At 36.3% G+C, this 14,561-nt stretch overlaps 2 protein-coding genes across 2 annotated transcripts; both read left to right on the top strand.

The window, feature by feature from the left end:
- The first annotated feature begins 19 nt into the window (after window positions 1–19).
- Window positions 20–7,375, top strand: LOC306878253 (small ribosomal subunit protein mS29-like). Its single transcript, XM_079430481.1, has 13 exons — window positions 20–183; window positions 487–528; window positions 641–766; window positions 1,988–2,089; window positions 2,230–2,338; window positions 2,426–2,518; window positions 2,606–2,736; window positions 3,099–3,179; window positions 3,768–3,941; window positions 4,084–4,143; window positions 4,962–5,051; window positions 5,285–5,402; window positions 7,128–7,375. Exons 2-13 carry the CDS (start codon window positions 490–492, stop codon window positions 7,211–7,213), a joined length of 1,209 nt encoding a protein of 402 aa, XP_079286607.1. The 5' UTR covers window positions 20–183; window positions 487–489; the 3' UTR covers window positions 7,214–7,375.
- A 32-nt stretch (window positions 7,376–7,407) lies between these two features.
- On the top strand, window positions 7,408–14,560 carry gba1 (glucosylceramidase beta 1). The gene is made up of 10 exons (XM_079430474.1): window positions 7,408–7,700; window positions 7,817–8,005; window positions 8,724–8,870; window positions 8,958–9,091; window positions 10,080–10,252; window positions 10,375–10,612; window positions 10,736–10,960; window positions 13,422–13,585; window positions 13,885–14,001; window positions 14,081–14,560. The coding sequence occupies exons 1-10, from the start codon at window positions 7,646–7,648 to the stop codon at window positions 14,184–14,186; spliced, it is 1,548 nt and encodes a 515-aa protein (XP_079286600.1). The 5' UTR covers window positions 7,408–7,645; the 3' UTR covers window positions 14,187–14,560.
- Window position 14,561: the final 1 nt, after the last annotated feature.

Genomic DNA, 14,561 nt, shown 5'->3' with positions numbered 1-14,561 from the left:
TCTCCGTCTTTTACGTGATGACGTAACTTCCGACGTCTTTTGAAACAATGATGGCGACCTCCATCGGCCGTGGCCCGTGACAGTACGACCGTTCACATCAACAAGCAATCCGTGGTTATCGCGTACATGTAACTCTTGATTGACAAGTTGTTTTCTTCTCATCTGTCGACTTTCTTTCTAGAGGTGAGTTATTGGCGTTTTTTGTGCACCATGTTGTAGCCGCATCATGCCTCATGCACTTTCATGCTTTTAGCCAGCATATCTCTCGCAAGGTGACAGACATCATGATCCCAGACACTCTCTCTGGGATTAACATTATACAAAAGGAATTTCCTTTAATTTAGGAAATATTTCACACGCCATAGACAGACACTTGCATAACCAGCTATGTGTTTAACAGTTTTAATATGAGCATAGTTGAGTCGTCCTGATTACATTAAGAGAAGCTCTTCGGCCAAATGTACAATTGCTTTGCTTTTGTTTCAGAACATGCATCTTCACAAACTGTCCTCGCGACTGTGCCCCACAGTAAGTGTCATTCGCCTTTCATTTATGGTTTTATATTTATCATTCATAAAGTATATTTAAATTGGGAACATTTTACAGGCTATATCACTCATAACCCTTATGTCATTAACAGGTAACACAGAAGTTCAGGCATCTCCACATCCAGAGCAGTGGGCATCAGCTGGAGGCAGATGCTGTGGAAACCGAATCAGCTGAACCAAATCCACTGTCAGTCTTCAGAACTTCAGAGCAGGATCCTGTACGTCCAAAAAACCCTCAGAAACTGTAGTGTCCTATATAGACATGTATCAGTAGCTTTCAAATATGCTTATGAAGCTGACCTTAAAGGGATAAATCACCACTGGCAAGATATTTTTTTTATTTATTTTTTATAAATCTTTACTCTTTATGCAGAATGGCCATGAGAAAATCAGAGGTACATGACTCGAGAAAACGCATAAAGGGTTTGTGGGGTTCCCTTTTTGCAATAAACTTGGGTGTTACATAATGCATTTTTTATTTAATTTTGGCAACACCCTTCTGTGGAAGTTTGATCTGTAATTTTAACAAAAGCCCTGGAGATGTCAAAAGTCCACTGGTTGATGCAAAATGAAGCATTTTGCATAATTGAGCAGACTTTTGCAATAAATAAATGGAATTTATAATAATAACAATAGTTTATTTAAAAACATTTTTTAAGAAATATATATTAAAAAAATTATTTAAACTGTAAACTTCTGTTGTACAGCACATTGTTTGCCCAAAAAATTAATTGTTTCAATTTCATTTGATTACATTTTTTTTTTTTAATTCTTAAATTGTCAAAGGTTTATACATGCATTTGATCACCACTGTTTTTGATAGTACATTTGTAATAAATCATAAAACAGAATCCAAAAAAAAAAAAAGATTTCACAGGCCTATTATTGTTAAAATTGTAGTATTATGAATTCAATTGATTAGACATCCTTTTGATTATTAAAATTGAATTAAACCATTAAAAACAGAATCCAGAAAAATGAAAATAGTAGTGCTGTCAAACGATTAATTGCGATTAATCACATCCAAAAAGTTTTGTTTACAAAATATATGTAAACTGTGTATATTTATTATGTATATAAATACAAACACATGCATGCATATGTATTAAATAATACATGTTTATGTATTAAATATATTTATACATAATATAAAATATAAGAATATAAATAATATATAAATGTATATACTTTCAAAATATATACTGTATTTGTGTGTATTTATATATACATAATAAATATTATGTAAACACAAACTTTTATTTTGGATGCGATTAATCATTCGACAGCACTAGAATTATTTTTCTATAAATGTTAGATCAGAGCATCTTATAATTTTGCTTTGCTTGGTAATTTATGTATTACTTAAATATTTACTTGTTTAACTGCGCCTTGAAAATATTTGTATTACATTCAATATTTCTTGTCCTTTCCTTTCTCAGACGTACCATTCAGAAAGACATACTGGGCAGTACTACACACTCTCCCCAGCTCACATCCAAAAACTCTTCCCTCATGGACTGCCTCCACGCTTCCAGTTGCAGGTTTGGAAACAGTGCTGCAGTATGAGTGTGTGTGGAGAACATTAGCATTGATTTAATATAGTCCAAATAGATATGCCAATTCCATGATTTGTGGTTGAAATTGCCTGGAAGACTAATGCACGTTTGTGCTCTTGTTTCAGATTAAAACGTTTAATGAAGGCTGCGTGATGGTGAGGCCGCCAGCGCTGGAGCTTATCTCATATCTTAAAAAGGCTGATTACAGCAAGCCTCCGCTGCGTTATATACTCTGTATCCTCAAACACAAAATTCCAATCCAGTGAGCTGTTTTATTTTGTGCATATTTTCCCACACTGATTCCTTGACAGTATGCCTTAGATGGAGATATTGGCACTGGAAAGACCATGTGTTTGAGTCATGCCCTGCACTACTGCTACACTCAAGGCTGGCTGATCGTGCACATACCCGATGGTGAGCTGCACTGACACAATCATTCAATCAAACTGTAAGGTGAAATGAAATTTGTAGTCTGATGATGCTATGATGTTTTCTCTGTAGCTCATCTGTGGGTCAAGAATTGTAAAGAGCTGCTACCATCTTCTTCCCGCCCCTCACGCTTCGACCAACCAATCCAGGCATCCCAATGGCTGAAGAACTTCAAAATCACCAATGAACACTTTTTATCCAAGGTACAACTTGATGTGTTTATTTTATTGTAGTGTTTTACGTTAGTTTATGTATGCAAGTGGTAGTTTTTTTGTGCATAAATCAACTTATCACATTGTTTTGCCCACATAAATTAATATTTATAAATGTTTTTTATATATTTATTATTTTTATATATTTATTTATTCAAAATATATTTAAGTTGCCTAAAAATGTTGTAAAATGGTAAAACTTTAGAAATTAAAATTTCACAATATATACACTACTAGCTCCGTTCTTGTGTATGTGAGGAGATGTTATTTAATATTATTTACTTATCACTTATTATTTTGGTAAGTTTTATCATTTATTAAGATGCTCTGATGTTAATCTGATTAATTGACAGATAAAGACAACACAACGGTATGTGTGGACAAAGAGAGAAAGTACTGAAAAGGGGCAGCCTTTAGGGGAGCTTGTTGATCAGGTGAGTTTTATTAATCATCATTATTATATTAAACATTCCCCATTACTTTACCTCAAATTGACTATATTCTAGCTTGACTAAAGCCCAGCACACACTGTGTGATTTTGGCCATAATTTGGTCGCCTGGGACACATTTTGAAAATCCTAAAAGATTCCTATAATCCTAGGCTAAAATCTGTAGTCTTTGATCGCTGGTTTGACATGTTCACCGACTAAGATTAAGATTTGACGCACAGTCCTGCAGTGTGACTTCTACGACGAAGGTCAAACTGCCTTCGTTTTTCAAGACAAGCCATATTCAGAATTAAGGCTAGAGGTTTTCTTCTAACCACCATAAACTCCTGGCGCTCCCCTCCTCATCTTAACGAAATCTTGTTTACTTGCACGCATCCGTTTTTAACATGTCTTGACTGTCACCATTTAATGACAACTGAGATCCCACAGTGTGACATGATGTGTGAACTTCTCATAGTCTTTTTTGTAGTTTTATTCATCACCTTGTTCATTTATTTTAATATACATTAATAATAATTTTATAAATAATAAATGTTGATTTGTATTTTTAATCATTAAACTGAAATTGAACAGGGTGTGAATCGCATGAAGAGCAGCAGTGATGTGGTGGGCGCATTGCTGCGAGAGCTGAGGCTGCAGGCAGGGGGCGCCACAGAGGGCGAGGGGGCCTTTAAACTGGCCGTGGCTGTGGATGGAGTAAATGCTCTGTGGGGCAAAACATCTCTTAAAAAGGAGGACAGAACTATGGTATGTTGGTGTAAATCAACCAGAATAAATTAATAGGAATTCAAAAATATTTAAATTTAATTTATTACATAATTCTACTAATCGTAGAAAATAATTTGTGCGTTTGTTTGATATCCTACTTTCTTTTCTTTTTGTTATGTAGTGTGAGCCAGAGGAACTGACTTTGATTCATAATCTGAGGAAGATTATGAAAAACAATTGGGTAAAAAAACTCTTACTTAAAGGAATAGTTCACCCAAAAAAGATAATTTGCTAAAAATGTACTCACCTTCAGGCCTCCCAAGATGTAGATGACTTTTTTCATATTGAAACAGATTTGGAGAAATTTAGCCTTGCATCACTTGCTCACCAATGGATCCTCTGCAGTGAATGGGTGCCGCCAGAATAAGAGTTCATCTGATAAAACAATCCGACACAGCTCCAGTATATAATTTACTTCTTGTGAAGTGAAAAGCTGCGCTTGTAATAAACAAATATATCAAGACAATTTGACCTTAACTGTTGTTCCAGCTAAAATATGAGTCCTTTATCCAGTGAAAAGTTTACCATTGGAATGAAAAGAGAATTTGCAAAAGCAAAGTACCATAAAACAGTCCAAAGCAATTAAAAAATTGAGAAGATAACAGGGGAAGGATAACACTGGAGGGAGCATTATGGATTTTGGACTGGTATTTTAGCCATAAGCGACAGTTTATGAGGGATTTGTTTCTTACAAACAGCTTTTCACTGCACAAGACATTCATTGATGGAATTATTGCAGTGTTTTTCTCAGCTGTTTGGACTCATTCTGGCGGCACCCATTCACTTCAGAGGATCAACTGGTAAGCAAGTGATGAATGGCAAAATTTCTCCAAATCTGCAATGAAGAAACAAACTCATCTACATCTTGGATGCCCTGAGGGTGAGTAAATATTCAGTAAATTTGTATTTTTTGGTGAACTATTACTTTTATACTATAAAAAAGATTTAACTCCCAGTGAGTTTTGTACTCTATTTACTTTACATTGCTCTCTGTCATAGAGTGGAGGTGCCATTCTCACAGCTTTGTCTCAGACTGGCTCTCTGTTCAAGCCACGGTCTGCTTTCCTTCCCAGTGAGCTACTAGGAGAGGTCAGCAGCCCTCACACACAACAATCTCATTATGTCTAAACTACAGAGTAAATGCCTTAAGTTAACAGAGTTTGGTTTTCCATTTTACATTGACAATAGACTTTGAAGAATTAGCGAAATAGAGTTTAGAGGCACTTGATACGATATGTTGTGTGTGTTGTAGAGATTTGTTAAAATGGCTCAATATATTTGCACTCTTTCTCTTTCTTTCTGTCATGTTGTCTGTCTTTCAGGAGGGGTTTAATGATATGGAACCTTTTGTGCCAGTTTCTGTCTCCAACTACAATGAGAAGGAGTTTGAGAGCTGTTATCTGTACTACTTAGACCGCAACTGGCTTCAGCATCCACACAGTAAGTTTGTGTATTTATTTGCCTGGAGTCTGAGCAGCAGAGGTGTAAAATACTTAAGTACAGTAATCAAGTAAAATTACTCAAGTATTATTTTGGGGGATCTGTACTTTATTCAAGTACAATTTAAACTGACTACTTGTACTTTTACTTGATTTCATTTCTGAAGAAAAAAACTGTACTTTTTACTCCTTACAATTTTAATTCAACTTAAACAATACATTACATTTTTATTTTATACACATTAAATATGGTAAACGGAAGCTCAAAAGAACCAATGATCACTGTTTTCATGCATCAAGCACACAGTTCTACTTCAGTTATGACTTTCATAAATGTAAATGTCTGGCTTCAAAAGTTCACCATCAAATCTGAGGAAGCATGTTGAGGTAGCAAAGCTGTGTCCCCCCCCCCCCCCCCTCCCAAAAAAAAAGTTTCTTCATTATTCTTTGTTTTGATAGAGTCATTAGCTGTGTAATATATTGGCTGAATGCACAAGATTGAGTGCAAATAAAATCAGTGATAAAAATGGAAATATAATTAATATTTTTGTTGGATTTTTTTAAAATTAAATGTTACAAATCTAAAGAAAAGTGTTTAAATGAACATTGTATATTTACTTAATTGTAATTCATGTTTAGTGACGTTCTTACCAGGTAGTGGATAAGTCGTATTAATAATATGTCATTATATGACGTATTGAGTAGGAATTTGGACTCTCGATTAATATTTTTTTGAATCTTAATAATTACATGATTTGCTCATTAATTCGTATAATTAGTCGCAAATAATTAAGTAGCAATATTTGCTGCAAAAAAGCCCCCACAAATAAACAATTAAAAGATTAACGATCCTTTCAGACAGTGACGTAGACAACACAAAAAAAGTGCCTTTCAAAACGTTAACGTTGTATGTTTAATTCTATGACTGTCCTCATTAATTCAACCCATTCTTGCATTCTGTCTGGAATATCTTTCTAACCTCTGCATCACATTGTTATTAAAAGTGATATTTCACCCAAAAATTAAGATTCTCATGTCGTCCCAGATGTTTATGACTTTCTTTCTAAAGATGAACACAAGCAAAGACTTTTAGTCCAGATAATCCAAGGGGACAGAACCACTTCAGAAACCACACAAAGTGAACACGACGGTCAAGTTTAAAATATTAGTATTTGTAATTTTCATTGTTTCACTTAAGAAGACACTGATTCATTAACAGTGGTTGTATGAGTTACTGTCATATTCACTTTGTGTAGGTTTTGAAGTGTCATTTTTGGACGTCCCGAACTTGATATACGAAAAAAGATGATTTAGTTTAGATGATTTAGATCTTAGTTTGTGTTCATCTGATAAATGAAAGTCATATATATATATATATAATTGAACTAATTGCATGATTTTTACTGTACCACCAGTAACCTACTCCTAAATATAATGTAGAGACTTAAATTTTCTGTAAAGCTGCTTTGCAATGATTTGTATCGTGAAAAGTGCTATACAAATAAATTTCAATCGAAAAACCAAAGGGTGTCAATGGAAGTGTAAATAATAATAATAAATTAATAAAAAAAAGGTAAATGACTAATAAAACTAAATAACTAAATAAAAAATACTGTACTATAGAAGTTCAGTACTACAAAGAGTAGAAAAAAATGCAATATAAAAATACAGAATAAGTTTTCATGCTACTAGAGACCGATTTATATTATGTATCTTCTACCAACAGGTCGATCTGAAGAAGGAAAGAAAGAGCTTATCTTTCTCAGCAACAAAATCCCGTCCATCCTGGAACGATTGTGTGCCTTCTCGTAATGAACATGTGCTTACATCTGTATATCATGTGTATTCAATAAATGTATAAGCATGCAGCTTTTTTCATAATAAAATAATTTAGAAAACGTGGAAAATGTTTACCGCGTTCTTAAGGTGTGATTTGATTATTTAACTTCATTAATAAAACTGTATTTCAACATTGTTGTTGGATGTCACGTGGTGAATGAGGGGGTCATGTGATCGCAGTCTCACCCGGAAGTCAGTCGCGTGCTGCGTGGTTGACTGTTTACAGCCCAGAAACTGTATGCCGAAGATGAAAATGCTTCTTTAAGAGGACAGTAATGATATCAGTATTTCCGTTTTTAGGCGTCGGATGAACGTTAAATACACAGAAGCGTTTGTCAGCTAGGAATAAGTAGTGAGAGCACGTTTAATATCTGACAGCGTTGTTTACATGCAACGTCTGACATAATGAGAGAAACGCTTCTTTTCATTCTGCTGACTGGAGTAATCACTAAAGCAAGAGGTGTTTTTATTAAGTCAATGTAATCAGATAAATAATATAGGAGATATGTTGATTTGCTATATATGTTTCATATGTGTCTATCTACTTGTTTGTGTCACTTCGGTCCATATGTCCAGCTGACGACTGTCAAGCACTGGATTTCGGTCATGGCTCGGTTGTGTGCGCGTGCAATGCCACATACTGCGACTCGGTGGGCCGGACTGGGTTGCCAGATCCCGGTCAGTTCTTGTCATATGTCAGCAGTAAAACTGGCAGCAGACTCGTGAGGAGTGGAGGCCAGTTCCAGAAGAACAGCACAGGTGCAGGTGAGTGTTTACAAAAGACAACTAATCTACATGTGTCTTAAATTCTTAAAGGGTTAGTTAATCCCCACAAAATGAAAATCTATCATCATATACTCAACCCCTCATCATGAGTCATGTCAATGTAACCCATAAGACTTCTGTTCATCTTTTGAAACACAAATTACAATATTTTTTCCCATCCATTGAAAGTCAACCAAACTTTTAAGCTAAAAGAGTTTTAAAAGTCCATATCCATATGAATCCAGCGGTTTAATCCAAGTTTTCTGAAGAGACACCATAGCTTTATGATAAACTATTTAATTTAGGCTTCCCATAATTCACATTTTTAATTAAGCACCAGTAACATTTGATAATAATTGAGTGCCAAATCAGCATATTAGAATGATTTCTGAAGGATCATGTGACACTGAAGACTGAAGTAAAATTCAGCTTTGCCATCACGGGAATAAATTACATTTAAATATTAAATTAGAAAAGTTATTTTAAATTTGTACTTTTTTGATGCAGCCTTAGTGAGCATGAGACTTATTTCACAAACATTAAAGAAATTAAAGAAAAAAGCTTAATTATTTCCAAACTTGTGACCGCTAATGTACAGTATGTTTTAATTTTTATTTAAGCATCACATCAAAATGGTATAACTTTACATTTTGTCATTAGTCCTTTTATGCAAAGTCCAGTCAAACCGCTGAACCGCTCTCTATCTCCTCAATCTCAGCTCTCAGAATCACTCTGAATCCCAGTCAGAAGTATCAGCGCATTAAAGGATTCGGGGGAGCCATGACAGATGCAGCAGCTATGAATATTCTGTCCTTGTCCTCTGGAGCTCAGGACCAGCTGCTCAGACAGTACTTCTCCACAGATGGTGAGAGGGACAGAGATTGGGAAACAGAAAAGAAAATAGGTTCAGCAATCTTGAGTTCTGAATGGTGCACATCCCTGTCTGTCACAGGTATAGAGTACCGTTTCGTGAGAGTGCCGATGGCCAGTTGTGATTTCTCAACTCGCCTCTACACATACGCTGACACGCCAGAAGACTACAATCTCCAGAACTTCACCCTGGCTGAAGAGGATATTCACATGAAGGTATCATACACAAACAAAAACACACCATCACAGTTACAGGTGTGCGATTTGAACACAAATTGTGTCTTGATATTTTTGGAGGATTTTGTTCATAACAAAAATTAGACAGTATTTAGCTGAGTGTGTTTGTGCTGGAACTTTAGCTGGTTTAGGCCTGTTTTAGACAGTTGACCTTCTAAAGTTTTATATTGTTTTTATTCTGCACATTTGTTGTTCACAGCAATTAATAATCTGTGACAGAAATAAACTTTTCTATTAAGGTGCCATTTTTAATTTTCAGGGGCACTTTTATTTATGTAAGGGCAATTTATTTCTAAAGGAATTAAACGTTTAATTAATCAAATTCAATCAGTACAATAAGACTATAGTCTTTTAAAATATGAAAAAATCTAAAATAATATTGATATGAAATTTAAAATGCCAAGTGGTGGTGGCAGGTCCCTGTGTATCTTTTGTCAGATTCTTACATTTAATCGATAAATTCATTCAGAATAATAAAACAATAGAATAATAAGTGCAAAACTTTGAAAATTGAAATTATTAAAAAATAAACTTTTATTTTTAAATATGAAACAAAAACTGTCAGTATATCGCAGCATGAGTGATAACGGCCGATTAATTCAGAAAAGAAGCCAGTGGCTTTTTATGAATGGTCATTGAATCGTTTACTCAGTCGATTCACAGCTTCAAACAGATTCATTCGGTAATGAACACTGCTGTGATATGCAACATTTGTTTTTGCTCCAGCTGTTTGTAACTGTTTTCATTGGCATTCTAAGCGCATTCTAATAGACTACACCACAGCCAATGTGTGGACTCTCAAGATGTGATTTTGTTTGGTGTTTGAAACGTGAGCAGCATACTCTATATCTGCTCACACATTGTTAAAAGAACAATTACAATATTTTCGTAGACAATACATTTTGCACACCCCTAATCACAACACCACAGATGTCGTACTCTGATTCATGTCATCTTTCTCTCCCAGATTCCCCTGCTGCAGCGGGCACAGGCTCTCTCTGCTCAGCCTCTCAATCTGTTTGCCAGTGCCTGGAGTGCCCCCGCCTGGCTGAAGACCAATGGTGCACTGATTGGCAAAGGCTCTCTCAAAGGCAAGCCAGGAGGCAAAGAGCATAAGACCTGGGCCCAGTACTACATTAGGTGCATAAAGGAACCTAAAACTGTATTTAAATACCAGTATCTTAACTACAATTAGCTACAAAAGAAATACATTTCCAGCCTTTTTTAACCTTTTAATAAGGCCTTTTACCTGTCCTATTCAGATTTCTAGAGGAATATGGGAAATATAATCTTTCTTTCTGGGGGCTGACATCAGGAAACGAGCCCACTGCAGGCGAAATTACAAATTACAGTTTTCAGGCTTTGGGTTTTACTCCGGAGACACAGCGCGACTGGATCGCCCTGGATCTGGGTCCAGCACTCCATTCCTCATCCTTTCCCCAGACCCGCATTATGATCCTCGATGACAACCGACTTCTGCTTCCACACTGGGCCAAAGTGGTAAGTGAGGAGAGTGGACTAAAAGAAGGATGGGATGATGATGGGAAAGATGGGTTCATGAAGATGCAGGTGGTGGCAAAACTCCATTCATCTCTGTCTCTCCACCTCTCTTCCTTGTTGTAGGCTCTGAGTGACGTACAAGCAGCACGCTATATCCACGGGATTGGTTTTCACTGGTATCTGAACAACATTGCGCCACCTGACATCACCCTGACAACCACGCACCACCTTTACCCAGAGTACTTCCTGTTTGCAACCGAGGCGTGTGCTGGGTGGAGTCCGCTGGATCGTGGGGTGCGTCTGGGCAGCTGGGACAGAGCAGAAGACTATGCACATGACATCATACAGGTACACAGTGTATTTGAAATGTAAAAAAATTACGATTTACTTTATAGTGGTGGCCAAAACTCTTAGAACGTTTGGCATATTTCAGCCGTTTAAGTTAAGTTTTTTTTTTTTAAAGTTTTTTGTTGATTTGGCCATTACAATACCCATAAAACAATTATATTATTATAAACAATTTTTATTGCCGGAACTACCTGCGAGGGAAGGAATCTGCTGGAACATTGAATGATGGACTGGCCCCCTCAAATTCCGGACATCAACCCCATCGAGCAAATTTGGGGCGAGTTGAAAAATAAACTGGACAGATCTATTTTATATTCAGGAAAGGAAAGCCTTTGGCTTGAGTCACAGATGGCATGGGATAACATTAGGATAACACTTTATTTTAAGGTGTCTATAATATAGAGTAATTACCCAGTTAAGTACTTAGTAGTAGCTGTTGTACTTAAATGAAACAAAATGTACATGTAAGTTATGGAACAGCCTGTACTTACAGTTTGTATAGTGTACAGTACCTTGCGAAAGTATCCATACCCCTTCATTTATTTTCACATTGTTGCTGCCTTATGTTAAACTGCTTTAAATTACTTTTTTCCCACACATCAATCTACACTCCCTACACCATATTGACCAAGCAAAAACAGAATTGTCACAACGTCGTAAATTTATTAAAAAATAAACTCAAGTACATTGCATAAGTATTCATACCCATAATATTTAGCTGAAGCGCCTTTACAGCCTCAAGTCTTTTTTTTATTTGATGCGACAAGCTTTGCTCATCAACATTTGGCATTTGTCTCCTCACCTCTTCACCTCTCGAGCTCTGTCAGGTTGGATGGGGGCAGACCCACATTTTCAGGTTTCTCCAGAAATATTTGATTGGGTTCAAGTCCAGACTGTGGCTGGCTGGGCCACTCGAAGACATTCACAGCGTTGTGTATAAGCCACTGTTGCTGTGTGCTTAGGCTCACTGTCCTGTTGGAAGGTAAACCTTCTGCCCAGTCTAAGGTTCTGAATGCTCTGGACTGGGTTTTCATTAAGGCTCTCTCAATATTTTGGTTCATTGAGCTTTTCTTCTATTCTGATGAGTCCCTCAGTCCCTGCTGCTGAAAAACAAGAATCTTGTTTCTCAAAGTCTGAGGGTCCTTTAGGTGCTTTTTTGTAAATTCTAAGTGTGTTTTCTTTTGTCTTCACTGAGGAGAGGATTGAGTTTGGCCACACCGCCATAAAGCCCAGATCGGTGGAGTGTTGCAGTGATGTTTGTCCTTCTGTAGATTTCTCCTATCTCCACATACGATCATGGAGCTCAACTAGAGTGACCATCAGGTTCTCCGTCACCACTCTCTAACCAAAGCCCTTCTCCATCAATTGCTGAGTTTGGCCAGGAGGCCATCTCTAAAAAGAATCCTGGTTGTTTCAGACTTATGTCAGACTCCATTAAGGGTAACAGACTACATGCTTCTGTGACCCTTCAATGAAGCAGATTTTTTTTCTGAACTCCTCCCCAGATGTGTGGCTTGACGCAAACCTGTTTCTGAGCTCTACAGACTGTTTTTTTGACCCCGGGGCTTGGTTTTTGCTCTATGCATTATCAGCTGTTGGACCTTTTAAGACATGTGCACCTTTCCAAATCATACCCATTCAATTGAATTTGCCACAGGTTACCTTCACTCAAAGTCTAGTAACACCTACAAGCAATATGAATGCTCCTGAGCTAAATTCCAACTGTCCAAGATAAGGGTATGAGTACTTATGCAATAGAATCATTTGTTTTTTATTTTTAATAAATTTGCAAAGATGTTAAAAACCTTTTTTTGTTTTGCTTTACCATTATAGTGTATGGAGTGTAGATTGATGAGGAAAAAAGTATTTTAAAGCAGTTTAACATAAGGCAGCAACATGAAACGTGCAAAAAAATGAAGGGGTATGAATACTTTTGCAAGGCACTGTATACTGTACACCTTATCCAGCTGCACCTTAGTTTGATTTAACCCACCAGTACACAGCTTAAATACATGTAATACCTTTCTAATTACATTAAAATTACTGAATATTACACAAGCATAAGCTACTTAAAATAAAGTGTATCAAAATTGTACTTAAGTGTACTAGTAGCTGTGTAACAGTATTACATCTACATAATTACAAACTGTAATTACAGGCTGCTCCATAACTTAGTTACGTGGTAATTACATTTGGTTTCATGTAAGTACAACAGCTACTACTAAGTACATAATTAGGCAATTACTCTGTATTATGACACCTTAAAATAAAATAGTGTTACCAACATTAGTGTTGAAGTTCTCCGGAAATACATTGACATGCCAAATAATAAAGTTAAAAGCTATATACTATATTTTTGTGCACTGCCACTAATATACAAAGTGGTTGCTATATAATGTATAGAAAATGTTTTAAGTAATTATTTAAAAATTATTATATAATGTACCTTCTCTTTATTTAGGACCTGAATAACTATGTGACTGGCTGGACAGACTGGAATTTGGCCCTTAATCAGGATGGAGGGCCAAATTGGGTGAAGAATTTTGTGGACAGCCCCATCATTGTGGACTCAAGTAATGACGTCTTCTACAAGCAGCCCACCTTCTACAGCATGGCCCACTTCAGGTAAAACTCGTTCAAGGCACCGTTAACAGTGACAAGATTCAGCTCTTGGACAAAAATAGTTTCTAAAGATTAAATATAGTTTTCACTAGCATACATGTTTACAGCTAAACAGCTATTACTATAATTTAATTGTAAACATAAGCAAGTATACACTTAACATTTTTCCATCATACTTGGGTTGTGTAAATCTACACATTATTTTATAAATCTTAGTTATATAATCCAAATACAACATTCTTCAATACAATATGTAGATCTGTATCTTAGCTGAGCATCTGAGTAATTTTTGTACCTGACAGCAAGTTCCTGTGGGAGGGGTCACAGAGAGTTGGCGTATCCTTCAGTCAGCACACCAGCCTGGAAATTTCTGCCTATATCAGACCTGATGCCTCAGCCGTGCTAATCATTCTCAACAGGTAAAAGAATATGATGATTTATACTCAACTGGTGTTGTTACATCAGTTCAGCTGTATTTAACATGTTATGGAATTGCAGGTCTGAAGAAGAGGTGCAGTTTGAAGTTTGGGATCAAACGCTGGGCTTTCTGCCAGGAAGTGCTCCATCTCACTCCATCCTCACATTACTGTGGAGCAGATGCTGAACGGCTGTACCAAACACTGTGTTAACAAGCCACATATGCACCTTAATGAGTAACTCAAACCATTTCATTTAAGCTTTAAGCCAGTAACATTTCAAATGACTGCTGTAACCATGATTACAAAGAAATCATTTCACTAGATTCAGCAGTGGTTTTTAATCTATCCATCTCGCTTGATAAGCTGTTTTGGTGCATGGCAGTCAAAAGATGATTTATGGGACGATTATCAAATTTAAAGGCAATAAAGAAAAATAATGTGATTGTGTCATATTTTAACAAGTAATGCTAACATTCCTGGAAAAACTTGATGTATAAAATTCCTTGCACTGAACACACTAAGAATTAAAATGACGCAATAAACGCAACTTCTCACAGCCA

Source organism: Barbus barbus, assembly GCF_936440315.1.
Source record: "Barbus barbus genome assembly, chromosome: 12".
Lineage (NCBI taxonomy): Eukaryota > Metazoa > Chordata > Actinopteri > Cypriniformes > Cyprinidae > Barbus > Barbus barbus.
The sequence above is the reverse complement of the archived record's forward strand: the minus strand, read 5'-3'. Positions and strand labels throughout refer to the sequence as shown.

What these genes read in the sequence shown, in the direction of transcription:
- LOC306878253 (XM_079430481.1), top strand. Translation starts at nt 490, where the DNA reads ATGCATCTTCACAAACTGTCCTCGCGACTGTGCCCCACA. An exon ending in GATCGTGCACATACCCGATG is followed by an intron (nt 2,519 to 2,605) that starts GTGAGCTGCACT and finishes TTTTCTCTGTAG; the next exon opens with CTCATCTGTGGGTCAAGAAT. An exon ending in CTGGCTTCAGCATCCACACA is followed by an intron (nt 5,403 to 7,127) that starts GTAAGTTTGTGT and finishes TTCTACCAACAG; the next exon opens with GTCGATCTGAAGAAGGAAAG.
- gba1 (XM_079430474.1), top strand. Translation starts at nt 7,646, where the DNA reads ATGAGAGAAACGCTTCTTTTCATTCTGCTGACTGGAGTAATCACTAAA. An exon ending in AGTAATCACTAAAGCAAGAG is followed by an intron (nt 7,701 to 7,816) that starts GTGTTTTTATTA and finishes CCATATGTCCAG; the next exon opens with CTGACGACTGTCAAGCACTG. An exon ending in TTCCACACTGGGCCAAAGTG is followed by an intron (nt 10,613 to 10,735) that starts GTAAGTGAGGAG and finishes TCCTTGTTGTAG; the next exon opens with GCTCTGAGTGACGTACAAGC.